The 18,892-nt window shown below is 42.4% G+C and overlaps 3 protein-coding genes, 1 long non-coding RNA gene and 2 pseudogenes across 4 annotated transcripts; 5 read left to right on the top strand and 1 right to left on the bottom strand.

Annotated features, from left to right (window-relative positions):
• The first annotated feature begins 456 nt into the window (after nucleotides 1-456).
• On the top strand, nucleotides 457-1,860 carry LOC104433461 (protein NOI4-like). Its single transcript, XM_010046213.3, has 3 exons — nucleotides 457-689; nucleotides 1,290-1,484; nucleotides 1,580-1,860. The coding sequence occupies exons 1-3, from the start codon at nucleotides 681-683 to the stop codon at nucleotides 1,601-1,603; spliced, it is 228 nt and encodes a 75-aa protein (XP_010044515.1). The 5' UTR covers nucleotides 457-680; the 3' UTR covers nucleotides 1,604-1,860.
• Nucleotides 1,861-3,458: 1,598 nt separating this feature from the next.
• Nucleotides 3,459-6,751, top strand: LOC120289189 (annotated as a pseudogene).
• A 3,502-nt stretch (nucleotides 6,752-10,253) lies between these two features.
• On the top strand, nucleotides 10,254-11,292 carry LOC120290794. The gene is made up of 3 exons (XM_039307217.1): nucleotides 10,254-10,617; nucleotides 10,750-10,808; nucleotides 10,942-11,292. The coding sequence occupies exons 1-3, from the start codon at nucleotides 10,254-10,256 to the stop codon at nucleotides 11,290-11,292; spliced, it is 774 nt and encodes a 257-aa protein (XP_039163151.1).
• Nucleotides 11,293-11,696: 404 nt separating this feature from the next.
• LOC120290793 lies at nucleotides 11,697-12,142 on the top strand. The gene is made up of 2 exons (XM_039307216.1): nucleotides 11,697-11,974; nucleotides 12,066-12,142. The coding sequence occupies exons 1-2, from the start codon at nucleotides 11,704-11,706 to the stop codon at nucleotides 12,140-12,142; spliced, it is 348 nt and encodes a 115-aa protein (XP_039163150.1). The 5' UTR covers nucleotides 11,697-11,703.
• Nucleotides 12,143-12,180: 38 nt separating this feature from the next.
• LOC120290312 lies at nucleotides 12,181-13,089 on the top strand. The gene is made up of 3 exons (XR_005548215.1): nucleotides 12,181-12,455; nucleotides 12,543-12,940; nucleotides 13,028-13,089. It is a non-coding gene; the product is annotated as an uncharacterized LOC120290312 (long non-coding RNA).
• Nucleotides 13,090-16,354: 3,265 nt separating this feature from the next.
• Nucleotides 16,355-17,129, bottom strand: LOC120290917 (annotated as a pseudogene).
• Between the last annotated feature and the right edge of the window lie 1,763 nt (nucleotides 17,130-18,892).

Below are 18,892 nucleotides of genomic sequence, written 5' to 3'. Positions count from 1 at the left end.
CTACAATATTTTAACGATTTAAAATGACTTTCTTGAGTAGATCCTCATATCAAAAAAAGTAGATCCGCCCAGCATCCTAAAATACTTATTTGTCAAAAGGAAATTAACACAGATGATGGGTATCATTAGATTTCATTTCCTACAGAGTAGTAATAATCAGGGGTAACATGTGAAGTGTCCATATACGTGAATTTATTTGAGGATTTCCTTTTCCGCAACATGCAAAAACAAAACCCCAACCCACATACTTCATTAAATCATCTGTATATCTTGACGAAACGAAACTAAAATGGATTTTAATTCAAGGGACCACTTCTTTAAATTACGTTTATTTCCACCTATGAAGAAGATTTATCTTTATTTCATCGTGTGCCATCACCGCGTGGATCGTTTCTACTTTCTAGTTTTCCGTAAAACCCATTCGTGAACGTCCCATCCTTCTTTTGTCTGTTTTCCATTTTTTACGAAGACGATGAAACCGAAAAAGCGAGGGCGAGCTCCCAGCCTTCCCCGCGTAGGAGACGAGTGCAGGTCGTGGGGGAACGCGAAATCTCCCTCCGCTTTCGCCTTTATATCGACTCCCTCCGCGCCCTCCCTTCGATCATGTCGGTCGATTCGATTCCGTACACATTCGCGTCCTTTTTCCGTGCTGTACTCGACTCGCCTAGGAATCTCCAGCCATGTCTGCGGTACGAAGATTCTCTTTTATCCGTGCCCGCGTCGCCATTTGATCCGAAACGAATTGGGTTCTGCAGTTTCTTCGATTTTCGCGTGTGTTTTTGGGTTTTCGGAGTGTGCCGGGGGTGGATAGGTTCGTTGATGCTGGGATTGCAAATTGGGTTTCGCAATGCGGCTCGTTTTACGATTTGTTTTCTGCAATTTCTTCGATTTCTAAGTTCAGAGTGGAAACGCCTGTGTCTCTGTGTTTAATCGTGGCTTTCTCTTGTCTGGGTAAGTTTTAAGCACTTGCGACTTGTTTTGGAGGCACCGGAAAGATCAGGGTTTAAAAATTTATCGAGTTATTTATTCGATTCAGCTGAATTCTGATGTTTTGATGCACATGATGGAATCGCGGATATTTAAAATATATAATGATCTCATCAGATACCCATAGCGCATTATGCAAGTGAGAACATTTCTTGGGCTCATTTTCTTGTAAACAGTGCAGACATTTTCCTCAATATGCTCTTTTGTCAAAAAAGCTGTTTCTTTTTTTTTTTCCACAAACCCCTGGTGAGTTCTTGTAATGTGCAAAGGCGGAGTGTTGATTTTCTCTGTGTCATGTGCAGCAGGAGGAGGGACGGCCATTGCCAAAATTTGGGGAGTGGGACGTGAATGATCCGGCCTCAGCCGAAGGATTCACTGTCATATTCAACAAGGCTAGAGAGGAGAAGAAGGGTGGAGGATCAGCTGAGAGTGTGACTTCACAGAGCAAGTACGGTGGTTCCTGTAAGGAAAACGATAAACGCAAGTACTCCATTAAGGTATTGTCTCACATTGTTATTTCACTTTGCCCCATTTAAGTTAACCCCTTAGACGCCGAATTTGTTGACACCTGCAATTCTGGATTTGAACGCAGAAGAAGTGGTTTTGCTGCGGTTGAATCGGCCCTCTTTGCAAAGGCTGAGGTTAGCCAAGAATAAGAAAGGATTCAGTACAAGCATGCTGTAGGCAACTGCTATACGTAGTCATTTGTCTCAGAGTGATGATTGATTAGCATTAGTTTTCTCTATACAGCTCTTTTTCTTTCTTCTTTAAATTATATGTTTTGGTGAGGAGGCACTTGTACAGATTGGTGTCAGATAATGATAATCAGTAGAGCATATTTATGGAAATATTTGGAGGTGTTTTGAGATTTAATTCTGGGAATGGCATCGCTTCCTGTCCCTTATATCTTCTGGGAATATTGATCGTGGAAACCTTCTAGCTTGCAAATATGTCCAGAGTGCATCACGTGCATCTTGTTCTATGTCTTTCGGATATATAAAGCAGAAGTTAGTTGGAAGTATTAGAAGGCAATGCAACGATAATCTGATCACCTTGACAAAAAGTTGCATCCCTCTCTTGATAGAGAAATAAAAACAACTCATCAACCGAATGCTGTAGGGCTATCTTTCTTGGTATATGATTCAATTCTACATCTCTCTCTGTTCAGTTGTGTACGATCACATACCTTGGCCTGCACGTCAACTTTTCGATCATGGCATACTCCATATCCATTTCTAAGGAAGTTCCAGTTGTGTTGGAGCAGAAACATCATAGTCTTGTCTCTGGAGGGCATACCTTCAGTGCCAGGGGCATTATGCACTCGTCTTAAAGTATTGTGGTGATCGATTTTGCATGAAGAGGTAATCTGAATTGCCCGGTTGTACTCTTTCTGGAATGCTTCTGATTCTGAACCGCATTCAATGTCTGGTTTTAACTCCATTTGTATCCTCAAATGTCTGTGTTAGTGTGAAGCAGCTCAATGATGCTGCCATAGTTGCAAAGTGGCATTAGGATCACAGGAAACTATCTCTACTTGTGCTTTCTGCATATACACTCTTGAGTCTGCTTAAATTGTGATGGAGGATAGTGCACGTGGTGGTGCTTTGCTAGGGACTGTAGAGTTGCTCTTTGTATAACTTGTTGCTTGTAACGACTTGGTGTTTCTCAGGCCCTAAAAACATAGCAGGATGAAAAGGTAATGGGATGGTGCTGACTGCTGACGCTAGCAGAAACTTCTTCAGAGACAGTTCAGGTTCATTAAGAGGGTGAGAATGGTGGGGGGACGAAAAGGGTGGCGGACTTTATTTGAGAAGATAGCGGACCGGGACCCACCACGTTTAGATAGTTTTGGAGCCAAAGCTCGCTTTCAACACAGAATAGGTCAAGATACGCCTCCGACACGATTCATTTTATGTAATTATGTGTGTGTGTGCATATATATATATATATATACATTTTTTTTTTTTGTGGAGAGAGATAATTTGGATGAATGAAAGTTGGGATGGAAGAAGATTTTTCTCTCCATTTTTGTTTGGACTGAAAAAGTATGGGAAAGCTAAAGGCAACTGTATAATTAAAATAAGCATGGCAAATTTATCGTGATTTTTTTTTTTGGTCTTCACTTCAGCCCCAATCTCAGAGAGAATAGGGCTTCCCCACCCCCACCCCCCAAAAAAAAAAAAAGAAAAAACGATTGACAAAAACATACGAAAATACAAACTTTACTCGAAAACATTATTTATATTAAATGACAAAATATTCCTTTCATTTGTAAAATTTTCAACGTAGAACGTCGTGTATGGAATTATGTCATTCATATCTAGACTCTGTTGTCTCCGGAAATACGGCTTTCGCGACATGACACCTCATGAGAAACACGTGACAAATGTACCCACTTTGCAATTAACCGAGACGATAGGCACAAAAAGTCACATTTGGACAATGAATGCCCATCGTCATTGCTGCGATTGATGGGCCGGTGAGAAGAGCCTCCCTTGCCTCATCCCTCTTTGCATCTCAGCTTCTTCAGCGGTCGGATTTTACAGCCATCCCAATCCATACGGAATCAACAAGTCGAAAGGAAAAAAAAATCTAAAAAAAAATCAACTACCTGGTCATACGGAATCGCACATGATTCGACGGCCCTGACAATTGGCAAAGGTGAGATTTACTCGTTGCATGTGCATCGATGGAGGGCTCTCCCTGTCGCCCAGCGTCATTGTTGATCAGACGTGCAAGGAGTCTTGATTGCATCGGTTCGCAGCTCATCTACTTCACCCAACTTCTCACTCTCTCTTGTCTCTCTCTCTCGGCATTCAATTCAATCGCTCCCCATCCGTCTCCAACACCCCCGACTCCGTCCTCGGTTGCCTAACCCTAACACCTTCCTCTGTTTTCTCGCCCTCGTCCTCCCTCCGTCCAACCTTAACCAACATCACCAAAAAAGTTAAAGAATCCTCCGCAGTCCGCCTATAATTCCCCCTCCAGACGAAACCCACATCTTAGTTTTCTCCATTAGCCCCTAGATCCGCTCCCTCGTGCTCTGAAGCTTCGCCGAAATGGAGCTCTGTTTCTTGGATAAGCTCAAGAACCAGCCTTCATGGGTCATCTTCCTCTTCGCCCTCGGTTCAATCTCGATTCTCAAGTTCTCGCTCGCTGTTCTCAAGTGGGTCTACGTCAGTTTCCTCAGGCCCGCCAAGAATCTGAAGAAGTACGGCTCGTGGGCGCTCATCACCGGGCCCACCGACGGCATTGGCAAGGGATTCGCTTTCCAGATTGCCCGGAAGGGCATTAATCTGGTCCTCGTCAGCCGGAACCCCGATAAGCTGAAGGATGTCTCCGACGCGATCCTGGCCAAGTACGGGAAGGTGCAGATCAAGACGGTGGTCGTCGATTTCGCCGGGGACATCGACGCGGGCGTCCGGAGGATCAGCGAGACGATCGAGGGGTTGGACGTGGGGGTGCTGATCAACAATGTCGGCGTGTCATATCCGTACGCGAGGTTCTTCCATGAGTTGGACGATGAGCTGCTGAAAAACTTGATTAAGGTCAATGTGGAAGGGACCACCAAGGTCACCCATGCTGTTTTGGCTGGGATGATCAAGAGGAAGAAGGGAGCTATTGTCAATATTGGATCGGGGCTGCGATTGTGATCCCCTCGGATCCACTCTTACTCTGTTTATGCTGCCACGAAGGCGTAAGTGTTCATCTCCGATGCTTTGTTTTGATTGGAATAGTAATTAGTCCGTAATGGCGGATAAACGAGAAAAAAATTTGATAGAATTGCATGCAAGGGGTTCTCTTCTGATGCTGAGATGGGAGTTTTTCTTTGTTTATGTTCAACTTCAGGTACATCGATCAGTTCTCAGGTGTCTCTACGTTGAATATAAGAAGAGCGGCATCGATGTGCAGTGTCAGGTATGATTACTGATGTTTTTAACAAGTTCTGCTTAGTTTATGTTTCTTCGTTGAGGATTTCTGTCCATCTTGCATGCTTGTTTTTTTTCCTTCCTTTTTTCTGTGGTCTTTCTCTTCTTTCTAGATGTATAAAAAAGAAAATGGTTAGTTGGTGCCACTGAGATATTCTCTCGACTTACATCTGTGAATGCATGGATTGAATTAGGTGTCTTTTGCAGTTTGTTCGTTGTCTTGCCTTTATGAATATGTCCAATAAACATGTAAACGACCTTTTTTGAGGATTTGCCTTTTGATGTTGCCATTGTGTTCTCATTTACTTAATTAATGCATGATGAGTCGGTGGCCATCCAGAAGGCTGATATAGGTCCATGACGATGGTATTCAGGGCTCAACTAAATAGCATGCTATAGGCTTAGCGTAAGAAGATAAATAAAAGATGCTATTGCTGAGGTCTGGTAGGATTGCCATGATCAATAAGTCTCTTTAGACATGCTGATTTGTCCCAACTTTTAGCTTTATGCTGAAATCCTGCGCCCACTTTCTTAATTCAGCATCCACCCCACTTGTTTGGCCTTGCAATTATGTAGAGGATGTGTTTACTTTTGCTTCGGTTATGACCTATGTTTGTTTAAAGCACATATTGGCTGTCTGTCCACAGTGTCAACAAATCTGCACTGTCGCTTGACAGTGTTATGGTAAATGATGTGCTTTTTGAACTGGATTTATTGCATTGGGTTCTGTTGAGCATGATGACTACAGGGACCACTACCTTGTTAAAACTTTTCAATCTTCCAATGCTTCTTTCGGTTGAACTGCATAGCTTAATGATGGGAAATCTGTCCTAGTTGTCTCCATTGCTGTTGAACACTCTAGGTTGCCAAATCTGTTGCAAAGGAGATTGAATCTGACAAGCTTGTAGGTTTTACTTGATCACGAAATCATACTTGTCATGGAGCCGTGTTGTGGCACGTTGAAACCTCTCTGTCGTCGATATATGTTAAGATTGCTGATAAATTTGTGGATGTCTTAAAGTAGACTTGAATTGTTGCACATGGTTTAAATCTGTAAACTGTTGGACGTGACCTGGGTAAACCACGAGCCTCTCTACATGTTGTCGAAGAGAAAACCTAAGAATGGACGATGGTTTGCTGGAATTATTAGTAAGTGTCATGTTGTTAAGAAGCATTAACATCAATGATTAGGAGTCGTATTCCATTATTTATCCGTTCGAACACATCTGACTCGGGGGGCAGGTCGTTGGAACTCTTTCGAGAAATTTTAGAGGTCATCACTGGTGTCTTTGAAAGTTCATCTTGTCAGATTTAAACTCTCAGTTATGTGCTGCTCGTGTGCCATAATTCCCATCCTCTACTTTCGCGTGCAGGTTCCACTGTACGTGGCCACTAAGATGGCGTCGATCAAGCGGTCTTCTTTCTTTGTGCCATCGCCAGAAGGCTATGCTCGGGCAGCTCTGGGGTCGATTGGCTATGAACCTCGATGCACCCCCTACTGGCCCCATTCCTCCTCTGGGGCGTTTGCTGGCTTGTTACCGGAGTCGGTGATCGATTCATGGCGGCTGGGATTTTGCCTCGGCATTAGGAAGAGGGCAGCTCAAGGACTCGAGGAAGAACGAGTAGTGTGCGTAAATCCCTCGGCTCTATGGCTCGCGTGCGGGTCATGCACAGAGCTTTGTGCTTGTTCTGTCTGCGAGATTTTCGTCTTTCCAAAAGTGTATGATCTTCGAAATCCATGGCTTTAGATGTTTGTTTTGTGTTAGCGCGCTTTGATGGGATGAATTGTTCTTGACTCTTTCGTCTTATGATTTGCATCGCTCTCTCTCCCTCGACTAGCGAAGAACAAAGACGAAAACATTTTTGTGAGGAAAATGTTGTGAACTGTATCTTCATTTAGTGTATTAGACATCTCGAATTTCATATTTATATAAGTCATTTGAAATTCGAGAGAATTTCATAATCCGACAAATGCTTATTTTATTCTGACCGGAGAGTCCATGAACGCTTTGTTACTTGTTTCTTTATATCGATTCGAAGCATCGTCCGATGATTGATTCTGGCTAGAGTGGAAAAAGGAGGAGAATTGAAAAGTATAACTTATGAAATAGGAGTTAATACCACAAAGGGATAACTATAAAAAAAAAAAAATTAAATCTCTTTTTAATTGTGTTAATTGATTTATAAAATTGTTAATTTGATCAATTTAATCTTTTAACTTTTGAAAATTTGTGAATGTAGTCTATCCAGCCAATTGCTGGCTTAGATAATTTTTGTAATTTTTTATTATTTTTATAACTTTTTTTATTTTTCTTTCATCCTTTTGTGATGGTCGACAAATGCCAGCCTTTGATAAGGGCCAACCTTATTCACCATGAGGGTCACCCTCATAATGGCAAGCACCCAAGGCTCACCCTCACAATAAATCGGGCAAGGGTCGACCCAACTCGACAAAGGCCTACCAAAATTATGAGGGTCACCCTCATAAGGGCAAGCTACCTCATAAAGGCAAGCTACCCAAGGCTCACCCCTCACAATAAATCGGGCAAGGGTCAACCTAACTCGACAAAGGCCTCCACCAAAATTATGAGGGTCACCCATAAAGGCAAGCTACCCAGGCTCCGCCCTCACATAAATTGGGCAAGGGTCGACCCAGCTCGACAAAGGCCTACCAAAATTAGCATGGATATCTAGCAAGGTTCACTCAAAACTAGCAAGGCTAGCCCTCAATGGGCGTGGTGGTGGCTTGTGACTAAAGAGGATGAATGGAAAAAAAAAAAATTGTTCACGTCAACATCACTAACGCCATCTAAGATATTTAGTATTCATGCAAGAATTTTATAGTAGATAGATTAATGGGCAAATTTTCAAAAGGATTTGGAATTAAATTGGCTAGATAAATAAGTTTAGTATTGAATTGACAGAATGACAACGGAATATGACTTTTTGGTAATTTTCCCTACTATGAAGAACATTAAAATGATACACATGTGATAAAATTATCCAAAATAATTGTTTGAATCATCAAAAACTCCAAATTAATGTCTATCCTTCAAACTAATTTTAGGTCATTATAAACTCCAATCTAATATGTTCATGACATATTTTCATAAAAAATTATAATGAGATCACTAAATTGGATAGCGCATAACAGTAACAAAATTGATACAGCAAGTTCATGCTGAAATTCATATCAGCTCAGGCCGGTTTGTACGAGACGTGATTTGGAGTTTTTGGGATATTAGTCCTATTAGATATGCTTCGGACTAAATAAACAGCACTTATTCCTGAAATAGATATATAAAAAAAAAAAAACCCAATTACATTTGATGTAAGAAAGTCAAAAGGCCTATCAACCGTGGACACGTGTAGCTGAAAAATGATGGGCTCGCGCCACAGCGGCGGACACCGCCCTATTCAGGCAAAACGAAAATAAAAAAAAAATCCCGTCTCTTCAATTTTTAATGGATCTGGGATATAAACCGATTCGCGGCGAGCAGGAGAAGAACCCTACCTTAAACCCCCCGAGACAGGGAGACAGGGCGAGGGGCTTTGTGTTCTGTCGTCGTCGTCGTCGTCGTCGCCGTCGTCGTCACGCGTTAGTGCCGAGCGAGTCGGTGGCCGATGGAGGGTCCGAGTCCGGAGCGCGGCGGCGGCGGTTTTCATCGACACGAGCATCGGCACTCACCTGGCCATGCTCGTCTCCGACGCCGATACCGTCTCCGACCTCAAAAGTAAGTCGGATTCTTTTCATTCTTTTCTGTATCCCCGTTTGCATTCTCCACCCCTGCGTTCCTTTATCCCTTGGTGTTCGTGCCGTTTGCTCGTGTTTGATGGGTTGGGGTGGAATTGATTTCGGAGGGACGAGAAATGTTGGGGACTTGCTGATTGTGACTCGATGGGTTTGTATCTGGAGTGCCTATCGGCGAATGGAGTCGCATCGCGGTGCTTTCTTGGTGGCCCATTTTGTAATTGATTGACTGCGTGGGGAGGTTGCGACCAGTGTTCCGATGCTTCTTCGATAGCAATGCGGCGCTATCCGTTGGGACGTTCTCATTTTCGCTTTGAGGACTTGCGCGTGACGGATGAGTTTGTGTGTCTGAGCTTTACAAGGCTTTCGGTGCGAGAAATGTTCTACCGATTTGGAAATGAGTTTGGATGAGCTCTTTTTCGATTTTTTTAAGAATAATAGCGTATCTGCACTTCGTAAAGCTCTCCTTTTCTTATCTGAGATGGCGAGCTTTGAATCTTTGAGATGTTAAATTTTGAATTGTTTTCACTGAATCGTTTTTGAAATGTGAGAACTAGTGAATTATCAAATGCTATTGGATGCATGCAATGATCATTTTTGCTGTCAAAGATTGTCGGGGCAGATGTATTATTGCCATTTGGGCTTGGGTTGAGCTTTTTTTTATTTTGGGAAGGGCCAGTGGGTGTGTTTTGCTAACTCAAGCTTTTATTTAGGTAGGTCCTCTCTGCAAATATAGGCTTGAAAACATCTTTATTTGTATGTGAAAATTTTTGTTTTCATGTTTGTTCTTCTCGTTGTTTCCACCTTCCTCACATTTTCTTGCAGTCTTAATCAATTTGCATTATCTTGGTTCACTAATATCGTAGTTCTGGCTGTACACATGAGTTCAGACAATCACCTCTGTGCATTTTCTAAATGGTTTTCTTTTACAAGGTTCATCATTTTCCAGTTTCTTTTTCAACTAATGCTTGTTTCGCCTCAACTCCTTATTAAAATTAAGTGCTGGTATAGTTTCAATCAGTGAATGACAGTTAATGCTTCTAATTTACAGAGAAATAAAGGTTGAGCACAAAGCATGCTTCCCAACCTTGGGGGAGATACATGTTAATGCTCTAAAGGTATGTGTACAAAGGATGGACAATGGCCTTTGGTTTTTATTTACCTTTCTTCCATTTAAAGTTTACGAGCTTTCATCAATCTGACAGGTTAAGCGCAAAGGAGACTTTTATCATCTAGCCGATTCCATGCATGTGAAAAGTGCATTCAATGGGGTTAAAAAGAATTGGTTTCTTTCAGTTGATGCTTCCATTTTGAGTGTCAATTCTGATGGACAAAACATGCTCGATCCTAGATCCAGCAGCCAACCTGTTCTCCTTGCAATCACTAGTAAACCTTCTGGTGATCTTCTTGATACTGCACCTGATGACCAGCTTGAAACTGTGCCCAAAAGGCTGTCTGGGTTTGAGCTTCAGCATCACCAAGGGCTGGTAGCTACCAAAATGGTGACAAGGTTGGTCCCTCTCCTTGCTTCAGAAAATTTGGGGGTTGAACAAAATGATGGTGCAAATTTTCGGACATAAAATAGAATGACCCCTCTGCCCTCTCTAGGGATGAATCAGAAGAATGAAATTTCTATGTCTAATGCATTATCTACCGAACCTTTGGACATTTGTGACTCAGTCACGACTGGTTCAAGAAATAAGAAGAGGAAAAAGAACGAGAGAAAGTCAAAGGTGTGCAATCCAGGAGATTTGAGTCACCCTTCTTCTAGGAAGGCCATCGGGAATGAGATGGAAATTCAGGAGGATAGTTTGGCCTTTGATCACAAGAAACTCTTTGGAGAACCCGAAATTATTGTGGCTCCCAATCAAAGCATTCAGAGCCCGAAATCTTCTGAATTTCAACAGGCCTCTTTAACAGAAAAGTTTGTAGAAACTGTCCAAGAAAAGGGTAAGAATTTACTTTCTCGACTGGGTTGATATAAGTGTGCTACCTTTCTACATACTTATTCGGGAATTTAAATATCAGTCATAAGTAAAGATCACAATCCATGTTGTTACTAGTTGCCATTTCATCTTGTAGATAGTGAGATGCTTGATGCCAATTCCGGTAAACAGTATAGTGGAGATAGTGCTGAGATGGTGTCCACTCTTGTCCACTTGTAGTCAGAGAGCCAAATCTCGAAAGAGGTATTCAGCATTCTATGGCTGAGAAGTTTTTAGCTTAATGATGGGTTTTCTAGTATTAATTTGGTTATGCACAGAATTTGGCCAGGGTAAAGTCGCTGGGGGCATTGAGAAGGCTATTGTCACTGGTGAATCTGTAGCTGCTTCCAAAACTGAGGAACTTAAAGCATCGCCAAAGAAAAGAAAGAAGTCTAAAAGATTAAAGGAGTCGGATGGGGAAAAATGCATCAATTCATTTACCGAGCACATTGAAAGCTCTTTAATTGGAAGATCTTTAGCCGACCTTCAAAAGTTCCTCAAGGTGATGAATCCCGAAATAAAACTTGAGAACCAAGAAAACTTCTTGTCTCAAGCAAGGGGAGGAGAAACAATGGTGATGGCTGTTGCAGAGCCTCTTGATGTGCATGGGGTAACGTGGAATCTTCTCAACAAGTTATGAGAAGAATATGGATAGTGAGAGCACTGGAAGAGAAGACAAAGAAGAAAAGCGAGAATTGCAAAGATCGACTGTGGAGAATCTACCGAGTGTGGAGATGAAAGATCCAAACCCGGATGGTAATGATCCACTAGTGACAAGTGTGATTATGAATGAGACTACTAACAAGCATACCAGTCACAGGAGGCCCACAAAAGGTATTGATCTTAATCCCAAGCAAATTGCCAATGTTGCTGTTGATCCTGTTTGCATGCTTTCTAATGTAGTGAATTCCTCTCTTCTCCAGCTTCATCACATGCATCTGAAGGAAATAGTGGAGGGTGATCCTTCTCAATCAATTATGAATGTGAATCTGCCTAGTAAATGACCATCTAGATAAAGGAGAAAACTTGTCTAAGCCAGGAAGGAGAAACAATGGTGAAGATTGCTTCTTCTCCAGGGCTTCTTGATGTGCATAGGAGTAAGGTGGAATCCTCACAACAAATCATTGAGAAAGAAGTGAAAACTGATGGCACTGGAAAGAAGACAAAGAAGAAAAGAAAGAAATCACGAAGATCAACTGGGGAGAATCTACCTCTTGTGGAGATGAAAGATCCAAACTCTGATACTTTTGAGCTAACACCGATGAGTACCACTTTGAATGACACTACTAATGAGCATACCAGTTACATGAAGCCCATGAAAGGTATTAATGTTAATCCCGAGAAAGTTACCCTTATTGCTGTTGATCCTGTATATGCTCTTTCTAATTCAATGAATCCTTCTCTCTTCTCCAGCTCCATCACATACATCTGAAGGAAATAACAAGGGTGGTCCTCCTCACCGATCATTAATGTGGATCTCCTATCGGTGACCATCTAGATAAAGGAGAAAGCAACTTGTCTCAGGCAAGGGAGGAGAAACAGTAGCAAGGGCTGCTACTATAGAGCCTCTTGATGTGCATGGAACTAAGGCGGAATCCTCACAACAAATCATCGAGAAAAAATTGAACTTTGATTGCACTGAAGAGAAGACAAAGAAGAAAAAAAAGAAATCACGAAGATCAACTGGGGGGAATCTATCCCATATGGAGACGAAAGGTCAAAACTATGATGCTTTTGAACCAACAATGATGAGTGCCACTCACACTACTAATGAGCATACCACGTACACGAAGCCCATGAAAGGTATTAATGTTAAACCCGAAAGTTGCCTTTGTTGCTGTCAATCTTGCATGCTCTTTCTAATTATGGGAATCCTCCTCTCTTCTCCAGTTCCGTCACATACATCCGAAGGCAATAATGAGGGTGACCCTTCTCAATCCATCACTAAGGTGGATCTCCTCAGTGGTGACCGCTTAGATAAAGGAGAAAACAATATGTCTCAAGCCAGTGAAGGAGAAACGATAGTGAGGACAGCTATCGTGGAGCCTCTTGATGTTCATGAAACTAAGGTGGAATCCTCACAACAAATCACTGAGAAGGTAAATTTTGAAAATACTGAAGAGAAGAAGACAAAGAAGAGAAGAAAGAAATCAGGAAGATCAACCGTGGAGAATCTACCCAGTGTAGAAGTGAGAGATCAAAGTCCAACACTAATGATACACTACTCATTAGTGCGACCGTGGATGAGACTGCTAATGGGCATATTAGTTACATGAAGCCCATGGAAGGTATTTAATATGTTCCCTTGGAAATTGTCGCTTTGCTGTTGTCCCTCTTCACGCTCTTTTAATTCAGGGAGTATTCTTTCCTTCCAGCTCCATCACACACATCTGAAGGAAATAATGAGGGTGACCCTGCTCAATCAATTTTGAATGTGATCTTCTATTGGTGACCATATAGCTAAAGGAGAAAACAACTTGTCTCCAACAAGGGGAGGTACAATGGTGAGGGCTGCTGCTGCAGAGCCTCTTGATGTGCATGGGACTAAGGCAGAATCCTTAGAACGAATCATTGACAAAGAAATGATCATTGAAAGCACTGAAGAGAATACAAATAAGAAAAGAAAAATCACGAAGATCAACTGTGGAGAATATACGCAGTGTAGATATGGAAGATCCCGACTCTCATGATAATGATCCACTACCCATTAGTGCAACTGTGAATGAGACTGATAATGGACATTCCAGTTACATGAAGACTGCGAAAGGTACTATTGTGAATCGGTCTTTGTTGCTTATCCTATTTACACTCCATCTAATGCCAGGAATCTTCTTTTTCTCCAGCTTCATCACATACGCGTGAAGGAAATAATGAGGGCAACCCTCCTCGATCGATTAGGATGTGCTCCCTAGTGATGACCATCCGGACGAAGTGAACAATCATGTGAGGGCAGTGAATGAAAGTGACATAATCAATTTCAGTGATTATTTTGCACCAAGGCAACTCCAGCAAGAAGCCTTGGCTCCTGACAATTCTGTTGTTGATGGAGGGACAAAAGAAAATAGAGCAGCTGGAAAGGTCAAAAGCAAAAGAAGAAAGAAAGCTGATGCAACTGTTGATGGCAGCTCGTCTGGAGTTTGCAGAGTTCACTTGTATCAAATGGTCAGCAAGATGGACTAAAATCTCCTACTGGTAACTCCTACTCCATCCAAATTCAAGAATCACTAGCTAATGACAAGAATGAGCGATCAGGTAGCTCCAAGAAGAATCCTCCTGTAGGTCCTGGAAGTACAGACCTGACTTTGTTGTCTTCGAAATCGGATAAGTTTAAGATTAGAGCTGAAGAAGTTCCAGGGGCCAAAGTCATCGTTGTTACTCCTAATCTAGAGAAAGACAGTGAAACGTCAGCTGCATCAGGTTCTGACATGAAAAGAACCAAGAATGTTAAAGCGGGCAACAAGAGACGCTCAGGAGTTGACCGCTATCGTCTGGCTTTAGGAAATCTTCTCACCAGCATTCTGAGGAAGTTGTCGATACATCTGAACGGAAGAAAAGCTTGTAGCAAACATCAGTCCCAATTTTGAGGATGAAGGCAGTGGGAGTTCTGCAGAAGCTGAGGGAATTGAGGATTCCGATGCTAGCACCAGGACACCATCAGATAAGTTGTTATCTGACTACTCGGATGGCGACAGTAATGCAAATCTGGACTCACCTTGGGATGGTAAACTTCAAATCTTTTTTTTCTCCCCAGGAATTAGTTGGGCCTGCCATGTTAAATAAAATCAACTAGCTGATGAGTTCCATTTACTAAAATCTCTCTTTGGCTGACCACTATCCGGAATCAGTAATAGCTAATGTTTGTTTTTTGTGAAATTTGCCCCAGGAACCTTCTAAGAAAAAAATGATGTTGGGAGTGGCATCAAGAAATCACAGTAAGTACATACAACTGATCTGTGTCATGATCTTTCTCTCTTTAGAAGAAGAGACCAAAAACATACGGAACTTTGTATAGATTGGTTGCCATCTCAAATTGTCCTTCTGGATGCTTTTCAATACATTTTGCATTTTGTTATTGAGTGATTTCACAGTTTTCTATGTCTAATGCATGGTGAGCGTGTGACTTACATTCTTCTTCCATCTCATTAGTGCATGGCAATTAATGTCACTAAACGAGATCACACCTCCATATTTACCGATATGGCTTCCTTACAGCATTCCCTTGCTCTTCTTGCAATAGGTCCTCAGACAGGAAGGATCTAAATTTGACAAGATCCTCAGGAGTTCGAGCAGGTACAAGAAGGCTAAGCTAGCTGCTTCTCAATCGCAGCTTGAAGACTCTGAAAGCCAACCACTTGAATTCGTGCCTGATAGTCAAGCCAATTCATAGGTGGCCCTGTGAAATACAACAGGTATAGAAGGCAGACCTCAAGGAGGTCGATTTGGAGGTTGAGTCATATACATCATAGCCTCCTCAGATTTTGACATTTTTTGTTTTTTATTGGGCCAGTTTTCACCCCCTATTCTCTATTTTCTGCTACGTCACAATTACTTCCAAAATTAGCTTAAAGCGCGTTTGCTGGAAAAGATACTCATGTTCGACACTGCTCTGTCCTGATGCCGACTCTTTTGGAGTCATTGTGTCCGGTTCAGCCGGTTTTGAAATTTTCCTGCAGTGCAATCACTGCCTATATATGCCCTCCCCATTTTCCCGAAAGTCGGGGTGGTTGACGGTCATTAGTATGATGAATTGGAAGTTTCAGCATTAACACGCCGATATCAAAAGGTCCAATGGAAGTTCTCTTTTGCCGTCGGTAGCTTTTGATTCTGTTCTTCTTTACAGAGTCGATCACCTTGTATTTTCCATGTGCTGTCTATTTCTCTGTTTTTCTTTGAAACCTTCCTCGGTTTATTATTTCGTATATATATGAGAATCTTCGATAGAATATTACCTCAACTAAAATCTTCCGAGCAGTCATGGACATCGGATTTGTCGCGTGTTGCACTCGTTCCGCCCATTCCTTTTGGTTTTGATTTCATTCTTACATAGCCAAAATGACACACCAGTCGCCGATCGATAGAACGGATCATATTTATATTTATGGGCAGTGTACTTCACGAGGAAACGGCATTATCAGCAGTTACTATTACATCAAGCCTCTATTCTTGAAGTGCGAATGGATGTCAACACTGTGTCAACTTTTTTATTTTTATTTTTGGTAGTCGGAACCATGGAGGCACTTTCTTAATTTTGGGATAATTTATTTACGACTAAAATTAACAGAATTAAAAAATTTAGGACTGATTTAGCTGCAGTAACAATTAATTTAAAACTTTTTAGACAATCATTCCATTAAATTTCACCACTTGGTTGACGTAGTCTGAGTGAAATGTCCATCTAAAGTCACTCTAGTAGACTCCGTTACATTCACGGGCCAGAGATGCAAACTCGACCTAAGATCGAACTTTGCTAATGCTGGGAGTTTGCACGGCTGCGTCCAAAGCTCGAAGTAAATCTACATAAATCACAAGAGCATGAGAAAGTGAGGATGAAAAGAGACTCCTAGGGGAGAAACCGTTGTACATAGTAGTGTTAATGGCCATATTTTTACATCTTCAAGCACATGGACCATGAACAAGATTTTGAAAAAAAAAAAATATGGGACAAGAAAATTCCATTAACAAGGCACGGTACATGTTATATGAGTGCAGCTACACTTCCACAAAAACCCAGTTCCTTTCTAGCTGCATTTCATCTTTCACCGAGATCTCATCCTGTTGATCTGGTTCAAAGCCGGCTGCAATATATTGTAGAGCACCCACAAGATGGCCGGCGCCACTACAAAAAGCAAGAGCTGCCCTCTGTTGTCGCTCCCGAGGCCTCGGCGATCGCCGCCAGCTCGGCCGCCGCCGCATCCTGGGCCGAACCCGTATCGACAGCCCGCCCAGCCCCAGCCCGACGATCACCCCCTTGGAGCTCCTCATCCGGTTGATCTGGTTCAGCGCCAGTTTGGAGGATGTTGAAGAGGACCCAGGCGATGGCCAGGATGATGGGCAGCAGCAGCGCGAGCCCGCGGTTGTCGCCCTCGGCCAGCTCGGCGATCTGCTGGGCCGCGAGGGCCGAGTCAGCGTGGCTGAGCGCGGAGAAGACGGCCCCGGCGATGGCGGAGGCGGCCAGGGTATGGGCGGGCTTGGGGGGGAGGAGGCGGAGGCGGAGGAGAGAGGCCCGGGAGGTTGAGGAAGGTGGAGAAGCGGGGACGGCTTCGTGGGGTTGAGCTTGGGCTGCGAGGCGGAGCAGGTGGCCAAGCACTTGGCGTTGAGCATGGCCATGGTGGAGACCGTCGCCGCCATCGATGGAGGTTGAGCTTTGAGCTTTGAGCTTTGAGCTTGAGCTGTCTGTCTGGGTCTCTCTTCTTCTGGTGGAGTGGAATTGAGGAGATGGGATGGTGATGAGATTGAGGTAAAAAGCGGAAAGGAGTGGTGCCAAGTAAGACGCGAAGTGGCCAATGGGATCGTGCTCTTTGGATTCGGGGCTTATCCGGAGAGACCTGAATGGATGGAGGCTTTCAACCTTACATTGGATGGCCCCACTTGGGCATTTTCTTATCCTTCCATTGCGTTGGCGATTGCCTTGGGAGTGGGTGACGTGATCTTCATGCGGTCTTCTGGTGCTACTGGTTTCTCCTTGGAACTTTCGTGACGTTCCACCCTTATGAAAGTTAGGGACGCAATGGGGTGGGTTCTTACGTTCTTGCTTAGATATTGTTGTGTCCTTGAATTGTGGCGCAATATGCGTTATCAGTGTTTGACTTTCGATTTGTTGATTTGATCTTGAGCTTAGTAAATATTCAATTTAGTGTGGTATATCTGATTTTTCAAGATTATCCTGGTATTAATTCATGTTGGCGAATAATATCAAATATTTTTCATGTAGTTTATGGATTAAATTAAGCAGCGTATCAAAAGTTTAGGAATCATAGTTAATATATTAAAAGTTTAAAAATGACATTATAGTTAAGTTATAATTCATGAATTATTAAACATATCTAAAGTTCATGGAATATTGCATATTGAGCCAAATTTCGTGAACCTTTTTGTGCCATTTTCTCTTCATGGTCTAAGCTGATGTTGTGATGCTACCAAGCTATCATTTTTTGTCCATGATATTAATGGTGATAGCAAGGTAAAAAACAAAAAGAAAAGATAGAAGAGAAAAAACACCGAGATCGAGGTCACTTTTGCCGTTTTACTGTCTTAGGTACTACTGGCTTTCTCCTTGGAACTTTCGCGGTTCCATTTCCATATGAAAGTTAAGATGCGTGGGATGGGTTCTACATGTTCTCGCTTGGGCATCAATGTCGAGATGATGACACAAATAATTTCTAAAATTTAGTCAAATATGTAACACCATATATAAATTTAGTTTTAACTTGATGTGATCATAAATTTTAGAAACGATATACAATGTATTGCTTGTCTTTTTTAATTTGTTCGTGTTTGTGAAATTCATGACTTAGGATAAATGTTCAATCAGTCCCTAAATTATAAAAAATTCAGTGACCAATATCCTTGCAATAATTCCAAGTTCAGAATAATATCGAACATTTATCATTTAGTTTATGGGCTAAATTATACACATATCAAAAATTTAAGGATCGCATTGAATAAATTAAAAATTTGAGAACAACATTGCAATTAAGTTAAATTTCAGGAATCACATTAAATAAATTAAAAATTCACGGAAGGTGGACCACTTGTATCATTTCCTCTTTATTGTCCAAGAAAATGTCGTGATGCTGCCAAGTTGTCATTTAAATCCATGATATTAATGGTTATAGCAAGGCATAAAAAAACAGCGAGATCAACTCCTTCGTTGCCGTTTCACCGACTTATGATGCGTAAGACTAGATACATCAATTACCGGTTGCTCATGACAGTGGTGGCAACGCGGAATGATTCGCAATGCTACTAATGCGGTCGATCGAGGGAGCGAGTGAGATTGTACCCGATCAATGGCCGGAACCGGCGAGCTCAGACCGCGCGTCGCGAAGCATCTAGTGACAATAGTCGGTCAGGCCGAACGCGGCGGGCTCGGCCGGGACCCCACTCCCCAACCCGTTCAGTCCCTTGACGGGGGCTAATCGGGGACCAGCTTCTCCAGCACTTCCAGCCCCATTAGTCCTCCCTGAATAACGTTGTTCCTACACGGGGAGGCCCATGGCCCAAAATTAAGAGTAGCCCCA

Source organism: Eucalyptus grandis, chromosome 2 (assembly GCF_016545825.1).
Source record: "Eucalyptus grandis isolate ANBG69807.140 chromosome 2, ASM1654582v1, whole genome shotgun sequence".
Taxonomy (NCBI): domain Eukaryota; kingdom Viridiplantae; phylum Streptophyta; class Magnoliopsida; order Myrtales; family Myrtaceae; genus Eucalyptus; species Eucalyptus grandis.
This window is presented reverse-complemented; position numbering and strand designations above follow the sequence as displayed.

Bases quoted from the DNA above. Each gene is read 5' to 3' on its own strand.
- LOC104433461 (XM_010046213.3), top strand. The intron at 1,485-1,579 runs GTATTGTCTCAC...ATTTGAACGCAG, and splicing joins AACGCAAGTACTCCATTAAG to AAGAAGTGGTTTTGCTGCGG.
- LOC120290794 (XM_039307217.1), top strand. From the start codon at position 10,254: ATGACCCCTCTGCCCTCTCTAGGGATGAATCAGAAGAATGAAATTTCT. The intron at 10,618-10,749 runs GTAAGAATTTAC...TTCATCTTGTAG, and splicing joins AGAAACTGTCCAAGAAAAGG to ATAGTGAGATGCTTGATGCC. The intron at 10,809-10,941 runs GTGTCCACTCTT...GAATTTGGCCAG, and splicing joins GTGGAGATAGTGCTGAGATG to GGTAAAGTCGCTGGGGGCAT.
- LOC120290793 (XM_039307216.1), top strand. From the start codon at position 11,704: ATGGTGAAGATTGCTTCTTCTCCAGGGCTTCTTGATGTGCATAGGAGT. The intron at 11,975-12,065 runs GTATTAATGTTA...TCTCTTCTCCAG, and splicing joins TTACATGAAGCCCATGAAAG to CTCCATCACATACATCTGAA.